We start from the raw sequence: 21,523 nt of genomic DNA, 5'->3' as shown, positions 1-21,523 counted from the left end.
AAAACCTTGACGAGCAGCGCGCTGCTCGATGCGAGTTGTGAGCGCTGTGAGCGTTGCGCCATCCTGCGGAGGGCTGGCACTCCTCACACCCTTGAAACAAGGCTACAATACCTCCTGATAGGCGTGCAACGATGATGACCGATCGGGCACCAAAGTGGACGCCTTCCGGCAGGATTGAGAACAAATCCAAATCACAGCGCGGACTGTGAAAGGCCCCGTTGTGAGCTGGAACGACAGGTTTCGCGAAACCGCAGGCACGGTCGGAAGATCAATGCTGATGATGGACTCAACAGGGATGCGCATAAAGATGGCGGAGCAGCCTTTTGAGCAACGTTTCCGCCCTCCATGAGATGCTGGGATGCTCAGAGCAAGCTCACAACTCGCACTGAGCATGCAGAGCTGCTCGACGTCGAAATTTTAGGATCTCATGCAGGCTAGGTCTTGTGGCCGCTGTGATCTAGTCAAGCTCGCATAGAGAGATGAAAGGGATAAGGGCCTCCAAAGATACGTCAACTCAAAGTTTACAGAATGGATAAACCGTACCACACTACTAGCCCGCCGATGGCCCCGGCGAGGATAACATCCAGGAACGTCATCCGTATCGAGCGAATGTCGATGGGGTATGTCCCTACCAAGCCCTTCTGTCCTGAGGTACCTCCTTGTGGCCCCACCTGACCATCCGTCTCCTCCTCCGAGATATCCAGCAAATACTCAACAGCGCGGGGATCTCGGCCCATAACCACCAATCTCGGATGCTGGTGCATCTCTCCCGCGCCAAAACCGTCGCTCTCCTCAATCTTAATACGGCCCCCTTGGTCTGTCTTGCCACGGCGCTGGATCAGCCCCATGAACAGCCCGCGCCTATGTGCGGCCTTCGCCAGTGCCGGAAGGTTGTCTTTCGGCGTGCTGAATAAACTGGCGAGAGGGGTGCTGGTCATGAGCAGCTCGGAGAGACTGCGCCTGATGCGCGACGACACAGATGACCCCACGGATGTGGAAGTGTTCGATCGAGCATCATCATCTCCGTCAAACTCTCCATGACGAGGGTGTGCGTTATCGTCTGCGGGCTCGGTAGGCACCCAGGACGATGGAAGACTGCCGTCATCGTCGTCGTCCGCAGTCTGGGCGACTTCTGATTCGACGTAGTTGGGATTAATATAATGCCCATTCTCCGGGATCTGAAAGACTGCGTTTGTACGTCTTAGGGGGACTCCACGGGGCAAGATTGGTGGAGGAGTTGCCCCAGTGGGACAGACAGGTATACCGTTCGGCCGTTTATGCCCCGCCATAGGCGAGCCACAGCTGTGGCAGACTGGGCGTTTGCGAGAAGGAGACATGGATTGTTGTTGTGGCGCTTCTGGACGGCGAGGCCGATGTCTGGGAGCAGGAGCATGCGGAGATCAGGAAGATCGGGTCAACGTACGCTTATAGACGCTATATGTGCTGTCAGAACTGGAAGACTCACCTTGACGGATGCGGCTCGTCTGGTGAGCGAGAGCTCAACTGCACGGACACAGTCATGTCTTTTATACGACTCACCGTCGTTGTTGGACAAAGCAAACTTCGACGGTTACGATGGCAGAGGACAAAGACGACATAAAGAACACAACAGCCTGAGCAGTTCTCTCACAGCCTCCCACATCGTCGCGGTCACCTGACCGCGACTCATTACATCCTCCTCGAAATCTTTTTCCACGACGTCTCCTCGAAGCCGCCGGGGCGAGACCTTTTTCTCCAACCCTCGAGGGACCCGCTGGCACCTGCGCGCACTCACTCTATCCGGATGGGACTCCGCGATGTCCACCTTTTCGGTCTCTTTCTCCAGGGTCGCGAACGACCTCGACAACGAGCTCATGGCTCAGACAGCTATCCGATGGCCTATCGGCGAGCTTCCGTACCTGCCAGGGCACCTCCGAAAATGCGGAACCAAAAGCGGAGACATCGTCGAACACGATCGTGAAAGACATCGCGGAGTCTGCGAAGTCCGGCTGTCCGACCCGCGTCTAGTGGTTAGCCACTGCAGCGTGTTTCTGCAGTCAATAAAGTACAATCCCCTCATGGCCATCTGGCAATCAGACTGGAGTTTTAGCCGATAAATGGATGCAGCGTCATACAACGTCGTGGTTACTTTCAAAGCTCCTGCTGCCCACTTCTAGTCCCCTGACCTTCTATAAATATATTGGTAAAGTTCGAGCTGATAAATAGATCCGGGATTCATGGCGATGAGGTACCCATCGAAGGCAGGGAACACTCGGGAAAGAACAGCGACTTCGCTGACACTCGGCGATTGTTGGGGAAAGAACCTCATGAAGGATGGAGGAACCAACACATCCCACGATGAACATTATATTACAACCTTGGTAACGGAGGACGAGAAATAGGTACGAGATACAGGAAGTCGATCCATGGGCTAGGCCATATGGAGTACAGATAGCACAAACGATCCAAAGAGTCCCAAGAACACGAAGCAAACTCACCGGCACGCCTGTAGCACGAGCAAGCTGCTATTCGTGTTAGCCGCGACGAACGCCGCAGCGACGGGCCCCAGAGTCTTCGGCATTTCCGACCCGAGCGACGCACCGCGCGCCGCACACAGCTCCCGCAGCTCCGCGTCGTGCGACTCCACCGCCATGAGCCGCGAGCGGCCGACGACAACGATAAGTCTCGCGTGGTCGTCGTGCTGCGCGACGGCGGCGGATGCGCTGTCCAGAACCGCGTTCAGGGGCTTAGAGTGGAATTCCTCTCGGAAAGAAATGCGCGAGAGTGCGTCCGCAATCTCGGGCTCACTGGGGGAAGTGTACTGCGCCCACAAGAGATCATCTGCTGTATCGGATTCAAGGCGCATCTGGGTATGCCGTATGCCGTACACAGTATCACGTAATGTTGTCTGTCATACAAGGATATGAGTTAAGCCGCGAGACATAGATTACGCCGGAGCCACTTACATAGTGAAGGGTAGGGATATTGGCCGAAATCAGCTCATCTTTAAGCTTGACGTCCGACTCTGTCGTGCTGCACGGCGTAAGGTCGTTCGATGCCGTCCTCCGGAATCGGACAATCGTCGCGCTCACGGTAGAGTTCATGCACAGCTGCACCACGAACGACAAAGCCAGACGATCATCTGGACCTCCAAAGAACGGAAGGAAGACATGATAGTCCTCCTGGCCGTCATCCAATTCCTGCACGCCGCGGTCGACAAAGAGCGCAACATCTGATGGAGTCTCTTGGAACACCTGGCGGATGAACTGCGAATGCGCGGCTGTCAGTGTCTGCTCGCCTTGAGTGGAGAAGAGCCCCTCGACTGGGCTTGCCGTGCGAGTAGACGGCCCAGCGGCGTTGCTCTTCGGGGTTTCCTCGTCCGAGGATGGCCCGCTGCTCCACGGAATCACGACCATCTGCGAGGCGGTCTGACGGACATGTTCTGCCACATGAGAGGGATAATCCTCCCAACCCACGACTGACAGAGTAGTCGAGACCGCTAGGCGGCGGAGGTGGCCAAACGTACGGAAAACGCGGAGGATGGGATCCTTGCGCATCAACGTTTCAACTGCCTGCGATTTGAGAACGGTGGACGTTCGATCTGTCAACTCGACGAGGCGCAGGGCATCAACGGAGAGGCGATGCTGCGGAAGCGCGGGTGTGAGAGCGGCACTCGGCGTCTGGGGCTGCGCTGATATCTGGTAAGCATCTGAATCTTTGGATATCTCAACAGATGGACTGTCAGATGGGTACTGGAGCAGCTGTGTGAGAGTCATGATTGCCGGGAGCTGCTCTATCCTATCCAAGACGACCGTGAATCGAGTCTTGAAGATGTCTCCCGTCGCCGCCAGGCTCTTCACGCCATCTTCTGACGATGCACCAGTCGAGCCAACTGATAGTCTTCGCACAGTGTCGGCATGCACGCGGTACTTCGCAGGGTAAAAGAATAGGACGAGAGGGGTGGTCATGAAAGTAAGCACGAGCGCGTGCAAGACGAACATGGAAAACGTTCGCGTGTCCAGAATTCCAGCTTGCAGGCCAACATTCAGGGCGATGAGTTCAACCAGACTACAGAACTGAAGTATGAGCAAACGGCAAACTGTAAGCAGGACGAGTGAAGATACTGACCCCTTGCAACTCATCAATGCACCGACGGCACCCGCTTCGCGAACATTGAAGCCACAGAGCTTCGCAGCGATTGAAGAGCCAAGGAACTTAGCAAAGAAAGAGACAACGCAGATGAGGATGGTGTATCCCCATGTTATCCCGTTATTGAGCAAACCAAGATTGGTACGTAGACCAGATAGAATGAAGTACTGTCATACGCATTAGAAAAAAGGCTGATGCAACGAATTGATGAAAGACGTACAATCGGTAGGAAAAGGACGGTGACAAGGTCTTCGAGCTTCTCGACAAGGGCGATAGCAAACCCATTGTCGTGGGGAATAATTAGACCGGACAGGAACCCACCCTACAATATTCACACGAGCCTAAGTAGGCGACATGATAGAGCTAAGAATTACTCACGAAAATCGGATGGATACCGATAATATCAGTGAAGAATGCAGAAACGAACACAATCACAAGAGTCAGAGTCATCATCAATGTAGTGGGTTGGCCGGTCTCCAAACTCCCCGTGCGTCTCGCTATCCAGCGGAACGCCAATCGCACAGGAATCGTGAGGAACAGGATGTATCCAATAGCAGTGAGGAGGACCCAGAGAGCGGTAAGCCCACTGCCGGCGTTGACCAGGGCCACAGTCAAAGCCAAAAGAATCCAGCCAACAACTGAATGAAATCAACACGTCAAGGAAAATAACCATCCAAGATCGACGAAAATGCTTGCCATCATTGCCAACGCCAGCAGCAAGGACAACCACTCCTACTGTGGTATCGAGGAGCTTCAGCTCTGTGAGAATACGACAGAGAACAGGAAAAGCCGTGATCCCGACCGCGACGGCCACGAATAACACGAAATACCCAAAGTTGACTTTGGGATCGGTGAAGACGTTGTAAATCGGAACCGCGAGCGCAGCACCAAGTCCGAGGGGTAGCACCAAGCCAGCGATGGAGATACTCAAAGAGGCCCTCGCGTTTCGTTTTATCACTCGGACATCTATCTCGAGACCGACAAGGAAGAGGAACAAGATAAGACCGATGTCAGATGTGAGCGTAAGCACAGGCATTGAGGCAGATGGAAAGATGGTGTTGGTGAAGTTTGGAATGCGGCCCATGACGGACGGTCCCAAAAGCACGCCACCAATAACCTCTGCGATAACCTTGGGCTGATGGATGCGTGAAAAGACGAGCGCGAGCAGCTGGGTCATTCCGATAATAACAACTACGAGCATCATGAGCAGTGTGAACCTTCACGAACGGACGCTTGTTTGGAACATACTAATCTGAATGACCCACAGAGGCAGGGGGTCCGTAGCATTGTATACCGATGGATTGAGGCCTGAGAATAGTCCCGACTATGTCCAGCAAACAATAATTAATGAGGCAATATAAAGAGGCACGTAACACATTTTGTACTCACCTGAGCAGGAGCAGCTCGTCGGGTTAGGCCTCTGGAGGCTAGCTGCCACATCTGGTCGGAAAACGCACCCATCCTGCTCGACGTGAGGGGCGGTTGAGTAAGAGGGGGGAAGATGGACACGCAAGTCAGAGCTTGTTGATTGATATAGCTCCTGAACGCTGAGCCGCGGCGCTGGGCATGCCCCTGATCGGGCGGGCCGCCCGATCAGGAAGCTTTACAAGATGGCAATCCCGGGCCCGCCATGAACGCGCGTATGTAGATCTATCTACGCTGGCTCTACCAGCAGCGTAGAATAATTTAGCCAACTTCCTTCACTTGAAACCATTGAATGAAGCACTCTAGTTAGTGTCGGTTTGAACTGACATCCCATGTCAGGGCTTATGCCGATCCCAGGGCCAATGGGCAATGGTGAACTGACACAACACTATTAATTCAGCAGCTGCCCAACCAACCTGGTCTATAGATTTGATGACGGGGGAACAATAAAGGAAAATGAATTATGATTTGTGATTGCAGGAGGACCGTGGAAAATAGGCCAGGCACCCTCATATATCCAGCAGGCAAAATACATCTGAGCGCCGAAAGGCCAAATTCGACGTTCCTGTCTGGATTGAATGAGGGCTCAGCAGTTTTCGTCGAGATGGTAAACTTCCCTGTGGTTGACAGATCGTTGTTGTCCTCAACCTATTCACGGTCTAAAACACCAACGTATTACCCGTTGCTCGTCAAATCCCGAATATTCGTATTTTGATTTCTTGGCTTGACGATACCAAAGTAGTATACGTGCTAAAAACAAGCCGAGACAGATTTTTCGCAATGTACAGGATTTTGGATGGATTCTTGAGATCCCTTCTCGTGCGCGTGAGGCGTAATTAATGCGTTCAACCTCGGGTAAAAAGACTCCTCTGTGTACCAAGTACCTTCTAATGACAGACCGCATATATGTTGGCTGAGTTGGAGACTGAGCGCACGGACCGTCAACAATGTGTGCTTGATGAATACTTGAGTTGAGCGAATGTCAATGAATACCAAGATAGGCTGATACAAGTACACAGGCATCAGAACAATCGGGAATGCAAGGCAAGGGGTGACAGCAATGTGCATAGGATCTGGCATGTGCAATGATGCATCCATGATCGAAATGCGGACCTGTTACGAGTCAGAACTGCATCCACGGCACCCTGGCATAATCGTGAGCGCAGGTTACCAACGAATAGCACAAGGAACGCACCACAATGCACACATTCCACTACTGTGCCAGCTCGGAGCTGAGCTTTAGGAACACGACATATGCAAGTTGAGCCTTGATAGTTCATATCCTGGCGTTTACTCGATTAGCTCTGTCAGGGACAATGGCTTTGGTATGCGTACCCTGGTCTGAATGCAACGGATGCAGCATAGTTTCTCGTAGCCTGGCTTTTTCCACTTGGCAATCAAGCTGCGCACATGCATGTTGAGCCGGCACAATAGGGGATAATGTAGACAGGATATATAACGCACTTCGCATCTGCGTAGCCTTCCTTCAAGAGCCAGTCATAGAGTTCTTTGCTAATTGCCTCGCGCTTGTAGTACAGTTCGTAAATGTACCGTGAACGAGTATGTGATATACGCATGATAGGCCACAACGACTCTGTCTTGCGCTTGCCTTCATGCGTCTCATTCTCGGCGTCGCGCATCTTCTTTGCATAGTCATCCAGAATCTGCAGACATGTTAATACACGTCTTTGTCTTTGTCCAATAAAGACATGCCACGTACACCCTCGATCTCTTCAAAGCCTTCTGGCGGTTGTTTTGTCCTTGTTGTCCGTATCTTCGGCATGGTAGTCAGTGTCGAAACTGCAATGCGAACTTGAAGCTCAGAACCGTGGTCACGGTACTGCAACGCGCCGCATCGCCCAATATGTCGCGAGCCCAAACACCGACAAACACTGCTCTCACTGGTACTCATAACGTCCAATCTCCCGAAGACCAATATCTTCTCTTCCACACTTGTTATCTCTCGCAATGGCACGCCGGGACAGATCGTACTCCCCGGATACTTCTAATAAGAGGGTAAGACCTTCTCACCGCTCTTCACCGCGGTCTCCGTCGCCGACTAGGCGCTCCCAAAGGCCTCCCAGATCGAGGTACGACGACAACAGAGAAAGAGACAGAGACAGGGACCGCGACAGAGATAGGGACAGAGACCGCGACAGAGATAGGGACAGGGACAGGGACAGGGATAGGTATCGGGACGACAGACGGAGGGATCATCGCGACGACCGACGGCGATCACGCTCAAGAGACCGGAAAGGTCACGACAGAGCACCCTCACCCCCTGCTAGAGCGCAGGCCCCATCAGAAGCTAAGGCAGAAAAGGCAGAGACTCCACCCATCGAGGACGAGAAGGTTAAGTCGAGGAAGGTGAAACTGGAAGCATGGAAGAAGGAGCGGGAGGCAAAGAAGGCCTTAGATGAGGCCAAGGCCAAGGCTATGGCGTTGGCGGGGAAGTCTGCTGCTGGTGAGTTTCTGTTATTTCGTGTAAAATTCGTGATTTCACACCACTTGATCAAATGCCTACTAGTTAACGCAGCAAGTCCATCAAAGGCGACCGTTCAGCTCAATCGTCCCGCCCTTGGCGCTCTCGGGCTGAAAGGCCTCCAGCTGAAGCCCGACTTGCTCAAAACATCGAAGTTATCAACGACCGCTGCTTTGGACGACTCTGTAGAAACGACACGTAAACTCGAAGCATTAGATCTTCCTGAAGTCGATATGTCCATGGTAGATGGACAAGCAAGTGTAGGCGATCTCGAGGTGGATGACGAGGAGGAGGAGGCAGGCGCCGCTGCACAATCGAAAGGCAACGACGTCATGGACGAGGACGAGGACGAGATTGACCCGCTCGACGCATTCATGAGCGGTGTAAAGGAGGAGGTGAAGAAGGTGAATCTAGAAGATATGAAGAGAATGAAGGCTAATGGCGGGGATCATGTACGCCTCGATACCACTGTGGCGGAAGATGGCATCGACGAAGCAGAGGGCTTCGAGGTGGACGAGTTGGACGCCACTGAACTCAATCCAGAAGACATCTTGGCTTTGGCTGCGAAAAAGGCCAAAAAGAAGGATCTTGCTACCGTTGACCACTCCCGCATAGCTTATGATCCCTTTCGCAAGGAGTTCTACAATGCCCCTCCCGACATTGCCGTAATGACTGACGAAGAAGCTGATTTACTTCGACTGGAGTTAGACGGCATAAAAATCAGAGGTGTTGAATGTCCTCGGCCTGTCACCAAATGGAGTCATTTCGGTCTCCCGGCAAGCTGGTACGTCGTTGGGCACCTTGCCATAGGCTCTACTGATAATTCCGACTTGCAGTTTGGATGTTATCAAAAGGTTAAATTATACGGCCCCTACTCCCATCCAGGCGCAAGCGATTCCAGCAATCATGTCGGGGCGGGATGTCATTGGTGTAGCCAAGACTGGTTCAGGCAAGACAATCGCTTTCTTACTTCCCCTCTTCCGACACATCAAGGATCAACGACCTCTTGAGCAGATGGAAGGCCCTATGGCCGTGGTCATGACTCCGACCAGAGAGCTCGCTGTGCAGATACACAGGGAATGCAAACCGTTCTTACGAGTGCTCAATTTGCGGGTGAGTGCTCGCAATCACACTATCATGAGCAATTCACTGAAAACTAGTTCCTTTGTTTTCAGGCTGTCTGCGCTTATGGAGGATCCCCAATCAAGGATCAGATCGCAGAGATGAAGAAAGGCGCAGAAATTATCGTTTGCACCCCTGGACGCATGATCGATTTGCTCACTGCCAACTCAGGTCGCGTCACCAATCTCAAGCGCGTGACATACCTCGTACTTGACGAAGCTGACCGGATGTTCGACATGGGTTTCGAGCCTCAGGTGATGAAGATCGTGAACAACATCCGGCCCGATCGCCAGACAGTCCTCTTTTCTGCCACATTCCCGAGACAGATGGATTCCTTGGCTCGCAAAATTTTGCACAAGCCTCTCGAAATCACCGTCGGAGGCAGATCCGTTGTCGCTGCAGAGATAGACCAGATTGTTGAGGTGCGGGAAGAAGATAGCAAGTTCAACCGGCTATTAGAGATCCTCGGGCAGACGTACAATGAAGACCCCGAATGCCGCACGCTGATTTTCGTAGACAGACAGGAAGCTGCGGACAACCTTTTGCGGGAACTCATGCGGAAGGGCTACCTGTGCATGTCTCTGCACGGTGGCAAAGACCAAGTGGATCGTGATTCGACAATTGCTGACTTCAAGGCTGGCGTTGTTCCTATCGTCATTGCAACCTCCGTCGCCGCAAGAGGTCTTGACGTGAAGCAACTCAAGCTCGTGATAAACTACGACGCGCCGAACCACATGGAGGACTACGTCCACCGTGCTGGGAGAACAGGGCGAGCAGGGAACAAGGGAACATGTGTCACGTTCATCACTCCAGAACAAGATAGGTACTCTGTGGATATCTTCAGAGCGCTGAAAGCTAGTGATGCGACTGTTCCCAAGGAATTGGAAGACTTGGCCAATGGTGAGTCACTCTCCCGCTCAGGGCCTGTCCTGACCGCTGATCCCCTGTTTAGGTTTTCTTGAGAAAGTCAAGTCTGGCAAGGCCAAGGTTGCAGGCTCTGGCTTTGGTGGGAAAGGTCTCGACCGACTTGACCAAGAGCGCGACGCGAAAGAGAAGGCTGAACGCAAGGCTTACGGCGAACCCGAGGAAGAGAAGGTTGAAGAGCCTGCTAAGGTTGTCACGCAAACCGACGACATGAACTTCGGCTCATTCAAAGTTGAAGTCAGGCGCGGTCCTGCGCCCGACTCTTCTAAAGGCCAACTCGGCGTCGCCGGCGCTGCAGCCGCGGCCAGACGTCTTGCTCAGGCAAAGGAAGAAGAGAAGCTCCAGAATTCCTTGCGCGAGGCAGAAGCGGCCGCGGCCCGAGCGGGCAAGGACACCGCTGCGCACAAGCAGGCGCTTAGTGTGGTCGCGAAACTCAATGCTCAACTCAGAGCGCACAAGCTTGTCGCGCAATCGCAATTGCAGCACGAAGACCTCTCCGGAAAGAAGACGACCGACGCGACCGAGTTCCACGCGATTATACCCATCAACGACTACCCGCAGAAGGCAAGATGGCGAGTCACGAACAAGGAGACTATGGTGCAGGTAAGCGGCATGCCCCCGCCCGCTCGTTCCAGTTTACTGATTGATGTGGGTGTTCGTCCAGCTAATCGATATGACGGGCGCTTCTGTTACCAACAAGGGTATGCATCTTGCCAGATGTGAAGGTTGCGATGGCTCATTCGTGCATTGTTTAGGTATCTATTACGACTCGGGTAAGGAGCCTCCCCTGGAGGGACCGCCGAAGCTGCACCTGCTGATCGAGTCCAACGAAGAGTGGAGGGTGAGTGCTGAAAGTGTTGTCGTGTGAACAGTGTGGCTGACGCAACATCCATTATAGGTGGAGCAAGCAGTGCGGGAGATCAAGCGGCTGCTGGTGGAAGCGTCTGCAGCAGCATTGCAGGCGGAAATGCGGAATCCCACAGCTACTGCTGGTAGATATAGTGTTGTGTGATTGCTTACGTGCTAAATAACACTGCTTTCGTTGTGCTGTTGCGAATGAATTGATCAAGGGGCGGACCGCGTGGTTAATCGACGCTCATCATTATCTGGGTTCTTGACTCAGCGGAAGCTGAACCGGTAGGCGCCCCGCGCTCCCGTAAGTTGTCATCATCCATGACTTTGCCGTTCATACTTTATGTCGTCCGCGCGATTCTGGTGTGCCTCACTTTTCCTTCTCTACCATGGCCGCCAACGACGAGCAGGTAGTCACCGTCGCCTCTAGTGCCTCGTCGCGCACGGACGTCCAGGCGCAGGACCCTTCCGAAAAGCCTGAAGTGAACGTGTCGGGGAATGCTGGTGACGATGCGTCCACCAACGTCGTGAACACCGGGGGCGAGGGCCTGTCTGCTTTTCCGGAAGACAAAAAGGCATGTCATTCCTCCCCAACCCTGCTGGTTCAGAGGCTCACCTGCAGTCCTATTATCCAGGAAGAAGCCTTAGAGAGTGCGGAGGACGACTGGGCTCATGACCCTGCCAACCCTCGTAATTGGGCGTTCGGCCGTAAGTGGAGGATGGTCGCGTGTGTATGTTGATTCACATTCGTTGCTTCGGATATCTCTAACTGACGTCGTTTGTCTCACCCGCAGATCGGTTTGTATACATTCGTGTCTCCGCTGGCCAGTTCCATGATGGCCTCCGCTTTACCTGACATCGCGATACATTACCATATCACGAGCCCCACGATCGTGGCCATGACCCTCAGTATTTTCTTACTAAGTTTTGCCCTGGGCCCTCTGTTCTTCGCACCTATTTCTGAGATCTATGGGCGGACATGGGTTTGTGACTATTATCAGATGCCTTATACACGATTTCTGACGATGGTTCACACAGGTATACCATATCACTAATCTATTGGTGCTGGCGTTTAGTTTTGGCTGCGCATATGCTCCGACTACTGGCGCCCTCATTGGCTTCCGGCTGTTATGTGCGTGTTTTCCTCGTGCTTTGTTCACCGATGGTTGAACTTTTTGCTTTGCTTTTCAGCCGGCTTCTTCGGTAGCGCTCCGATTGCTATCGGAGGCGGTACTGTCAGCGACCTATTCTCTGAGCGGGATCGTGCGTCGGCTATGGCGGTGTATTCCCTAGGACCGCTCATTGGCCCTGCCGTTGGCCCTATTGCTGGTGGATTTATTGCCCAATCTATCGGGTTCAAGTACATTTTCGTTGTAATTGGCGCCCTGTGCGGTGTTGCCTCTATTTTCTGTGTTCCCTTACTCAGGGAGACATACCACCCGGTCATTCGTTTGAGACGCGCAAGACATTCATCAGATCCTGAAAAGGAGGCGCAGAGGCATCCTCATCTTCTCCAGGAACATGGCAATAAGTTTCATCGGATTTGGGTAGATATGAGCAGACCGTTCATCCTGCTGACGAGGAGTCCTGTTTGTTTCATCCTGAGCTTGTACATGGCATTGTACGTGACTCCTGTGTCCTCGGTAAAATTATCCGGTTGAATTTTCTGCTACAGGATTTATGGTTCGTATTGTCGGGTACGTTACCCCGTCGTACTAAGCTGACTTTGAGAATATAGGAATCTATTATTTGATGTTCTCCACATTCCCGAGTAAGTCGAATGATCCACCACCGCCAGAGCTCCCGCTAAATATACCCCATGACACAGCTCTCTTCACCGGTGTATACGGATTTAGTATAGGTGTGGGTGGTCTGGCGTACCTGGGTTTGGGTATAGGCTTCCTCGGGGCTACCGTCATTGGTGCAACTCTTGCAGATAAGATCTACAAGGCGGTGAGAACCATAACTTACGCAAACCATTTTGGGCTAATGTGCCCATATTGTAGCTTTCGCTGAGAAATGGCGGGAAGGGCAAACCTGAATTCCGCATCCCTGCGCTTATCTTCGGTTCTTTCTTCATTCCGATAAGTCTTTTGTGAGTGCCGGCCGTTTGTTTCTTTATTACCGCGACGATTCTGAGGTGATGGTATACACAGCTGGTATGGCTGGTCAGCTCAAGCACACGTTCATTGGATAATGCCTATCATCGGCACTGGCATCTTCGGCTTCGGAATGATGACGACTTTGTAAGTGATACTTTTCTGTGTACGTCGCGACATTGATATAACCGATCGATCGTAAAAGCTTGCCGATTCAATTGTACCTGGTTGATACTTTCACCTTCGCCGCAAGTGCTCTTTCTGCGTCTGCTGTAAGCATTCTCATAGGGGTTTCGCCAATACCTTCATCTAAACGACCTTCTTAGGTCTTCCGCTCATTGTTTGGGTTTGCGTTCCCTCTTTTCGGAGAGCAAATGTTCAAGGCGCTGGGATATGGTGGAGGCAACTCGCTGCTAGCAGGGCTGGGCATCGTCATTGGTATCCCATTCCCCGTGTGGCTATGGTTCAACGGCGAGCGTATCCGCGAACGCAGTCCCTTGAGCCGCTAGATGCGATCCGACGTTCCATGCCTCATGCATCGTCACCTCGACAAGTCGTGCCGCGCCGAGCCATCCGACGCTGGTGCTGTGCAACCACAGATACCTCTCCTTATTCGCAATGACATCTCACGAACCCCTAACATACTCACATCATAGATAAACATGCATTCTGGATTTATAGTCACCTACAGCTTCGCGCATGTGTCGACTTGGACTGGTAGATATCTTATCGCTTCTCTTATAGCAGTTACTAGTTTTCTGTTGTCGACTACAGCTTGTGCTACGCATGTCGTCTTTGGTATGCAGTCAAAATGCAGTAGAACATACACCTTGTTGGCTAGTATTCAAATATTCGCCGTATGAGATCACAAGGTGAAGGAGAGAGCAGTGTACAAACAACACCTGGTCGCAGTATTATGCAAGGTTTTAGTCCCTACCGACCAACGTCGACCGGACCGCGAGACTTGTTGAACGTGGAACCAAGGCTACCGTCGCCCGCTGCGCGTACACGCTTCTCTACGTCATTAATCGTTGTCTCCACTTCACGCGCAGCTCCGTCGATCCACAGCAAGCTCTCCAGATGGCTGTTCAGGATCTGTGCAATCTGGCCCACCGGGTCCTCTCCGCCATCTTTCGGCGCACCGGCCGTCGAACCAGACGGAAGGGCAAGCGCATTGACCGCGTCGATCATTTGTGTCAGCGAGCCCGAGAGGTCGTCGAGGTGGCCATGCAGTTCCGTCGCAAGCATGTAACTAGATGTGCATAAAAGCATGAGCGACAACAAGTGTATCACACACATCAGTCGACGTACTTCTTGTCCCGCTCGGTGTCGGCAGGTCCAGTGTCCAGTGCGCGCAAATTGCTGCCTCGGCCGCCCAGAACTTCATCTGTCGACCTTTCGTACGCCTCCAAGGCACCTCCGAGATCTCTCTGTTGCTGTTCGATGTGGTCGAGCGACTGGTCAATGTCGTTTTGCTCCCGCTCTGCTGCGAGCACAAGAGCATACAATGCTGCCAGCTGGTCCAGGGAAGAATTTGTGTGAACAGCTAAGAGGAACATCAAAGAAGAGAGAAAGCATACGTTATTGCCATTGTCTATCAGTGCACGGTCCCACACGGCAACCTCGCCGGCGAACTTGTTGAACTCGTGCACATGCAAATCGATCTCGTTCGTCCACCGGTTGACAATCTCTTCGATTGTCTTTCCCCGCAGGACTGACGGAGGTGGAAACGCGATCAACCCCGCGGCCGTCGTAGTAGCACCTAACGCCTGAGCAGCAGCTCCAGCTGTAGCACCCGGTGTCGTTGAGGGGGCTTTCGACTTGTCGCCGTCTTTGTTTGCGGTGGTTGATCCGAGAGCAAACGATGAGATCGGTTGTGTATTTTTTGACGCTGCATCCTTAGGTGGAAAGAGATTGAACGTTGGGAGCGACGCTGCGAAGGTCGGTAAGTAAAGGAACCCCAGGAGACGTGAAAACATGTACCTGGAGCACCGTCCTTCTTCTCAGCCGTGGCCGCTCCAGTATCCTTAGATCCAAAGAGGCCAAGCATGGGAGGGGCAGCTATGTGAAGCGGTGAACATAGACAAATGAAGAGTGAGAGCGCAGATACTGACCAGAATCTTTCTTCTCGGTGGCAGTGCTACTGGTGGCCTTATTTCCGAAGAAATTTGGAATACCTGTTGCTGAAATAATGGTTCAGTAGAAACTCCGCCATTCCAATAAGGGTGCTAACGTGGTGCGGTGTCCTTCTTTTCTCCTGCTGCAGTGCCGGCATTCTTCTGTCCCTGCCCCAAGATGCCAAAACCGGATAAGGTTGCTGTAAATAGTTTCCTCAATACATATATAGGCGAGAAACGGTATGAAACGCACACGCAGGTGTATCCTTGTTCTCTGGTGGTTTGGCAAAGAAATTGGGGATAGCTGGAACACACGCAGATAAACTTATGGTGCGTGTTCAAGCGGAAACGAAAGCAACTCACCAGTGGACGTTGTATTCGTAGTCGGAGTGCTCGTAGAGGCACCTATATTTCCAAAAAGATTGGGCTTTGATGCCCCTCCTCCAAATGCGCTCGGTGTTGAGGTGCTCCCTCCTCCCAGACCTGCAAACGGGCTGGGTGTTGTCGTGTTTGTGACTCCCAATCCACCGAACGGGCTGGGGGTGGAGGTGTTCGCTCCCCCCGTTCCACTGGGTGTTGAAGTGTTCGCTTCTCCCAGTCTTGAAAGCAGACTGGGAGTAGAGGTACCTGCGCCTCCCGTTCCTCCAGACACACCTGGCGTGGAGGTGCCCGCCCCTAGCCCACTGCCGACTGCAGTAGGCATTGACGTGTTCCCGGCTCCCAGTCCTCCAAACGCACTTGGTGTGGAGGTGCTGGCGCTTCCTCCTCCCCCTCCCCCTCCTCCGAATGCACTGGTTGCTCCTCCTCCCCCTCCGAATGCACTGATTGCTCCTCCTCCTCCTCCTCCTCCTCCGAATGCACTGGTTGCTCCTCCTCCTCCTCCTCCTCCTCCAAATGCACTGGTTGCTGACCCCAAACCTGCGAATGCATTGGGAGTGATCTTCAGCCCTGAAAACGCATTGGGCGTCGCAGCGTTCGTTCCTCCGCCTGCGCTTCCTCCTCCAAACGTACTCCCCGCTGCCCCTGAGAATGCATTGGGGGTAGTAGTCAATCCTGAAAACGCATTAGGCGTTGGAGTGGTTGTCCCTCCCCCTCCGAAGAGACTTGGCTTTGGGGTGTTTGCGCCGCTACTACCAGAGGCACCAATCCCTGGAGGAATTGCAAAGAAATTGGAAGGTGCTGGTATATTTGATACCATTCGTCAACGAACGATAGAGTTACGATTGCGAGTCACTCACCAGGAGATCCCGTACCGGATCCTGATGCGTTCGCCGAAGTAGCGGCATTTCCGAAGAGACTTGGTTGAGCTGCCAGCACAGACGACACATCACGTTGATAAGTCAGTTAAACCAAGCTTAACAACACAGTTCACGCACCAGTTGTGCCTGTGTTAGATGTCGAACCCGCCGGTGGCGCACCCAAAGGGGTACTACTACCACCAAACGCACTCATTCTATGGGGACTATGTGAGTAAAAGTGGACTGTTGTTCAGGGGTACGATATCAAAGACTTTTCCGAGCAATAAATGAGATAACAAGCTGCGGAGATGTTGGGATGAAGACGCGACACTCAAGTATGGTCACAGCGTCGCGCGCCGGCGTCTACCGAGATCGTGCCGGCGCCTTGCATCATCAAAGTCAACATAGCCCACACACATCCCCAGACAAATGTATTAACAAGTTATATAGTGTCCATTGCGACAGAAATTACCACGCGTTTGTACATGTACACCGGTCGAGACACGCCATCGAGAATCAACGTTACAACCTCCCAACCGAGCAGCTACCGAGGCTCCACACTTTTGGACGGATTAGAACAAGCTTCAATCAGTCAAGACAACTCAGTCACTTCCTGGATATGTTGCGCCTCGACAAAGCCCCGAGTAAAATAAGCACTTCGTAATCGAGTAACGATAAAAACAGACAACCAGTCTGAGAAAACGGTAACGTCTGAAGTTGACATCGCCCACTACGACACCAATGTCTTTTGTTGTGGCGGTGGTCGTCCCATGGTGATATCGAGCTGGGCCGCCAGCTTCAGAATATCATCTTCCAAATCACCGATTCTAGCGCGTCTGGATGAGGAGCCCCAATCCGTCAGTTTAATTCTGCAGCCTGAAGATGCAGATGGGCGAGCGTACTCTGCGCTGGAATGCTCTCCTAGCTCGAATGCTTGGGATAATCCTAGAACGTCTCGGTTCTCAGAAGTATTTCTTCTGCGTTCCATTTCCCTTTCTTTTATTTCCTTGAGATTCGGGAGGAGCCTATCCACTTCCCTCTGAAGCTATTCGGCGGGGAATGACGTTCAGTTACAATAAACAAACCAATAATAATCAAGCACGCACCACCTTCGCCCGGACAGTAAGAGATCTAGAGTCAAATTTGCTCGCTCCAACAACCTCCTGCTTCATCCCCCGGAGCTCCTCGAACCACTTCGTCTCATGCACACTGAGCTCGGGCGACGCCTTCTCCATGAGCGATTGCAACGTTCTGTCCAGCCGCGCGGACAGCTTCTTCTGCGCCTCGTGTAACCTCTCCATTCTCTGCTTCATTTCCGCCCGCCGCCGGCCTTTTATTCGCTCAATAATATTGAGCATCTGCAGGCACGTCTCACGCTGCCGCGCGAACTCGTTGAACTGTAGCTCCGCGCGCGCCTCCGAAGCACGATGGGCGGCCTCGACTTCTTGCATCTGACCCGTCAGGAACTCGGCGGTCGTGGCGAAATAGCGGAGTGTGTCGGCGGTGACCATGAACTCCGACTTTATTGCAGATGCCGGAAGCGAGAGGCGTGGATGTGAGGGTAGGCTGGCGGGACGGGACAGAATCGCGGGAGTGGCGAAGGGTTCTTTGCCCAACAGAGACACGTACGCAGTCGGGCCTTCAAGCGCAAGGAGTAACTTTGGTTCTGGTTTTGTAGAAACTTCAGGAGTCTCCGAAAAGTCATCCTCGGAGAGAAGAAGTGGGAAGACGGAGATACGCATGGCAGCGGTCAAGACGAAAATGCTGTAGGTGAGATACACGTCGCAGGGAATTGATACGCCCACTATGGGACTCGTGGATCTACGAGCATTGCATACGTCAGTGCCGAAGTGTTATTTGTAAACGCGCTACCTACTTCTGCTCCACTGAAAATGTTGTCAGTATAGGGCGGACCTCGGTGCATTTGGAGCTCTGTAGCACATCACTTAAAGAACCCGTGTCCTTGTCATCAGCGCCGCGAAGGGCAACAGTGAGGCTTTTAAGCAGGGGCTTAAGTTGCAGGGCGTGTACTCCGAACGCATGGTAAACATAAATTGAATCTTCATGTATGGGGTCGGGATAGATGACCGGATGATTCGCTTGCAAGAGATCCAGAAGCGAAGGCTCGGACTTTGCTTTCGATATAGCAGAAACAAGACCGAGATCAATCGTCTCATAGACGGCGAACATTGGCAGATCGGCGCTGGAAGACTGCGAAAAATTACAAAGGGTAAGAATGATACGTAGGGGACGGTTGAGACAAACAAGCCTGCTTGTGGTCCCACTGCGCTTCAATTTTCTCGACGTCCAGGTAGACATCTACCTTCCCATCTTGAAATGAAACCAGCACAATGCCTAGACGTTCCATGTCGCCCTCATTGCTGTCTTCTGGATCGACTCCGAAGGAGACATAAACTATATCTGTTGCGTTACCGCCCTCACTGCCGACCAGGTTACGTGGTGATGGTTGAAGCAGAAAGGGGCCTCGGCGCATCGGCGTATTCTTGATTGTCGTGGGCGGATGCATTGAGATGAAGCGAGGAGTCGCAGGGAAGGATGTCCCAGGAGGTAGCTGCTTCAGTAATGCAGTAACGTATCTGTGCTGATAGTCGTAGATCATAGCCATGCTGTCGGAAGAGGAGCCTTCCTGACGTGACTTCGACAGATACTCTAGCTTTGCAGCGACGAAACACTCCAAGGCATGCACATATGATGAAGGGATTGAACTGATATTGATATGAGATGACGAAAATAAATGGTGTTGGCGATACTCACGCATTCTTTGGCATGTACGGGCAGATGGCGAAAACGTCGCCACTACGCATGGCGGCGTACACAGTAAGAGGACCCCAGTCGGCTCTGCCTTTTCCAAGGGAGAATGAAGCAACCTCTCGCTCGGAGGGATCCGTACCAAAGAAGGTATTTTTCTTCCGTTGGGGAACGAACGATAGGATCTGTTGAGGCTCCTCAGCGTCCACTGAAATATCATACTCTCTATGAAACCGTGTCAGCTCCAATAGCCACAACTAATATAGATCTGTTTCACCGTAACTGCCCGTCAACGGTCATCACCATGAGAGTCGAACCACCCTCTCCCCAAGGGTGCCATTCAATCTTGGCGACAGGGGACGACGTTTTGGTCGCATGATAGAACTGTCCCACTTGTACAGACCTGAACATTAGAGTACTTCCTTTAGCGATGTCTCATACAGTAAACGCGTGGGCGTACTTGCAGTCAATTGTGGCGGGCACAAGTTTCGTGAAACCCGATCGTGGCAATACAATAACAGCAACCTGGAATGCTCCAGCGATGGCAAGAAGTTTGCTGTTAGGGTTTAACGCCATCTGGTGAACGTCGAACGCGACATTGGGCGTGTGCAAGATCTGCAGAGAGCCCCTAGCTGAATACTGAAGTCAAACAGAACCACGAAACACGCACACACTTTGTACGACTTCCGGGTGTTACGGGCAAGCTTGAAGTCTACCAACGAAGTCATCCTAATCTCACTCCCGGCAGCCACGATGAGGTCGGAGTCCTTGATGACCATGACTTGGCGTCTTCCCGAAGGCGTTGGTGCATCATTGTCGGGATCCAAGTCGCTGAAATCAGGTAATGAGCTGAGGGAAAGCTCGAGAGATATGTCGCCCCTTCCAGATGCATGAGAGACACTCAGAGGGGGGGAGAAGATGGGGTGCCCGCGGAGTAAGAGATCCCAGTTCTCTTCGCCGTCCATGTTCGAGTTGAATTCAAGGGAGCAATCGCGCGCGGCGCTCACGGTCATTCGGCGACGCGCTTCGTCCCCATTTGGAAGGTTTTCCCACGCCCACGCGTCACCCGCTTGCGCGTCCTGACCGCACGAGTACTCAACCTCTCTTGTCCTTCCTTCCCTCTCCTTTGCCATATTGTTCTATCTACCATGACGTCCATCGGAACAGGATATGATCTATCAGCTAGCACATACTCTCCAGATGGCCGTATATTTCAGGTGTGTCCCAATATCACGCGTCTCTAGAGTAGCTAACTGATCGAAGAACCTGCGATGTAGGTTGAATACGCCAATAAAGCTGTAGAGAATTCTGGGCGAGTTTTCTGCATCTTAAATATATATGTGCGCGTATAATTACGCTCTATTTCTTTCGTGTCCATCAGAACCGCCATAGGATTACGGGTGAAAGATGGGGTAGTCTTGGCCGTCGAGAAGGTCATCCACTCCAAGCTGCTAGTACCCGAGGCGAACCGAAGAATACAGACAGTTGACAGACACGTTGGCATGGTACGCAGCACGCGTCCTGCTCCGATTTCGCTCTTAATATATATGTGTATGCACAGGCAACGGCTGGTTTCCAGGCAGATGGCCGCCATCTAGCGAGCAGGGCACGCGACGAGGCAGCGAATTTCTTCGAGACTTACAACGCGCCAGCGACGCTAGGCGTATGCATCTATCGCATATTTTTACTCCTTGTCTCACTTTGCCTCCACAGTATATCGCAGAACGCATCGGCATGTATGTGCAAGCATACACGCTTTACTCTTCCGTCCGTCCGTTTGGCTGCAGCACAGTCATTGGCGCCGTGGACAAGACAGGTCCTCAGCTATACATTATAGAGCCTAGTGGCGTCTCATATGTACGCTTGCATCGTTTTCGCTGCACGATGGTGTTTATGTTTTGGCTCTTGCAGGGATATCATGGTGCGGCGATCGGCAAGGGCCGCCAACTTGCAAAGACGGAACTAGAAAAGCTTAAGCTTGCCGAACTCTCTACACGAGAGGCAGTCTTCGAAGCTGCCAGGATGTATGCTCTATTTGTTCGTCTGTTGATGCGTGTACCAACCGAGTATTTCAGTATCTATCTTGTCCACGACGACCAGAAGGAGAAGGACTTCGAGCTAGAGATGTCGTGGATCGGCGACGAGACCGACGGTGTACATCGACCAGTGCCAAATGACCTGCATGACGAGGCGTCACGGAAGGCGAAGGAGGCGCTAGAGAACTTTGAGTGATGAAGTTGTACTATGCTGTATATTGATAATGGACCTCTTCGCATTCGTGGTTTTCACCCCCAGCAGAAGTTCGATGCATCCGCCGCTGGTCAGGGACATACGAGTAATGAAGTCAGGAAAATGAACATTGTACCG

At 52.5% G+C, this 21,523-nt stretch overlaps 7 protein-coding genes across 7 annotated transcripts; 2 read left to right on the top strand and 5 right to left on the bottom strand.

The window, feature by feature from the left end:
- Window positions 1-417: 417 nt before the first annotated feature.
- Window positions 418-1,855, bottom strand: SCP_0209830 (hypothetical protein; the record flags this gene model as incomplete). Its single annotated transcript, XM_027754894.1, has 5 exons — window positions 418-496; window positions 544-1,377; window positions 1,466-1,484; window positions 1,540-1,561; window positions 1,631-1,855. The coding sequence occupies 5 exons, from the start codon at window positions 1,853-1,855 to the stop codon at window positions 418-420; spliced, it is 1,179 nt and encodes a 392-aa protein (XP_027610695.1).
- Window positions 1,856-2,473: 618 nt separating this feature from the next.
- SCP_0209820 (K(+)/H(+) antiporter 1) lies at window positions 2,474-5,568 on the bottom strand (the record flags this gene model as incomplete). Its single annotated transcript, XM_027754893.1, has 8 exons — window positions 2,474-2,887; window positions 2,946-4,047; window positions 4,108-4,295; window positions 4,349-4,450; window positions 4,507-4,766; window positions 4,825-5,319; window positions 5,377-5,452; window positions 5,518-5,568. 8 exons carry the CDS (start codon window positions 5,566-5,568, stop codon window positions 2,474-2,476), a joined length of 2,688 nt encoding a protein of 895 aa, XP_027610694.1.
- Window positions 5,569-6,669: 1,101 nt separating this feature from the next.
- SCP_0209810 (Pre-mRNA-splicing factor cwf14) lies at window positions 6,670-7,336 on the bottom strand (the record flags this gene model as incomplete). The annotated part of the gene is made up of 5 exons (XM_027754892.1): window positions 6,670-6,698; window positions 6,749-6,836; window positions 6,889-6,955; window positions 7,018-7,217; window positions 7,274-7,336. The coding sequence occupies 5 exons, from the start codon at window positions 7,334-7,336 to the stop codon at window positions 6,670-6,672; spliced, it is 447 nt and encodes a 148-aa protein (XP_027610693.1).
- Window positions 7,337-7,521: 185 nt separating this feature from the next.
- Window positions 7,522-11,093, top strand: SCP_0209800 (Pre-mRNA-processing ATP-dependent RNA helicase PRP5; the record flags this gene model as incomplete). The annotated part of the gene is made up of 10 exons (XM_027754891.1): window positions 7,522-7,569; window positions 7,629-7,643; window positions 7,849-8,017; window positions 8,081-8,819; window positions 8,872-9,148; window positions 9,211-10,057; window positions 10,110-10,684; window positions 10,746-10,782; window positions 10,837-10,922; window positions 10,980-11,093. 10 exons carry the CDS (start codon window positions 7,522-7,524, stop codon window positions 11,091-11,093), a joined length of 2,907 nt encoding a protein of 968 aa, XP_027610692.1.
- Window positions 11,094-11,322: 229 nt separating this feature from the next.
- Window positions 11,323-13,541, top strand: SCP_0209790 (Efflux pump vrtL; the record flags this gene model as incomplete). The annotated part of the gene is made up of 11 exons (XM_027754890.1): window positions 11,323-11,664; window positions 11,728-11,916; window positions 11,972-12,065; window positions 12,125-12,554; window positions 12,609-12,616; window positions 12,672-12,704; window positions 12,762-12,886; window positions 12,940-13,028; window positions 13,090-13,179; window positions 13,238-13,304; window positions 13,359-13,541. 11 exons carry the CDS (start codon window positions 11,323-11,325, stop codon window positions 13,539-13,541), a joined length of 1,650 nt encoding a protein of 549 aa, XP_027610691.1.
- A 424-nt stretch (window positions 13,542-13,965) lies between these two features.
- SCP_0209780 (hypothetical protein) lies at window positions 13,966-16,601 on the bottom strand (the record flags this gene model as incomplete). Its single annotated transcript, XM_027754889.1, has 10 exons — window positions 13,966-14,284; window positions 14,344-14,549; window positions 14,613-14,965; window positions 15,016-15,093; window positions 15,147-15,209; window positions 15,266-15,349; window positions 15,403-15,453; window positions 15,513-16,328; window positions 16,388-16,456; window positions 16,526-16,601. 10 exons carry the CDS (start codon window positions 16,599-16,601, stop codon window positions 13,966-13,968), a joined length of 2,115 nt encoding a protein of 704 aa, XP_027610690.1.
- A 516-nt stretch (window positions 16,602-17,117) lies between these two features.
- SCP_0209770 (Nucleoporin nup82) lies at window positions 17,118-20,121 on the bottom strand (the record flags this gene model as incomplete). The annotated part of the gene is made up of 9 exons (XM_027754888.1): window positions 17,118-17,223; window positions 17,290-17,432; window positions 17,494-18,208; window positions 18,264-18,598; window positions 18,657-19,113; window positions 19,163-19,381; window positions 19,434-19,559; window positions 19,617-19,771; window positions 19,831-20,121. The coding sequence occupies 9 exons, from the start codon at window positions 20,119-20,121 to the stop codon at window positions 17,118-17,120; spliced, it is 2,547 nt and encodes an 848-aa protein (XP_027610689.1).
- Between the last annotated feature and the right edge of the window lie 1,402 nt (window positions 20,122-21,523).

Source organism: Sparassis crispa (genome assembly GCF_003851025.1).
Source record: "Sparassis crispa DNA, contig_000001F, whole genome shotgun sequence".
NCBI classification, from domain to species: Eukaryota; Fungi; Basidiomycota; class Agaricomycetes; order Polyporales; family Sparassidaceae; genus Sparassis; species Sparassis crispa.
The sequence above is the reverse complement of the archived record's forward strand: the minus strand, read 5'-3'. Positions and strand labels throughout refer to the sequence as shown.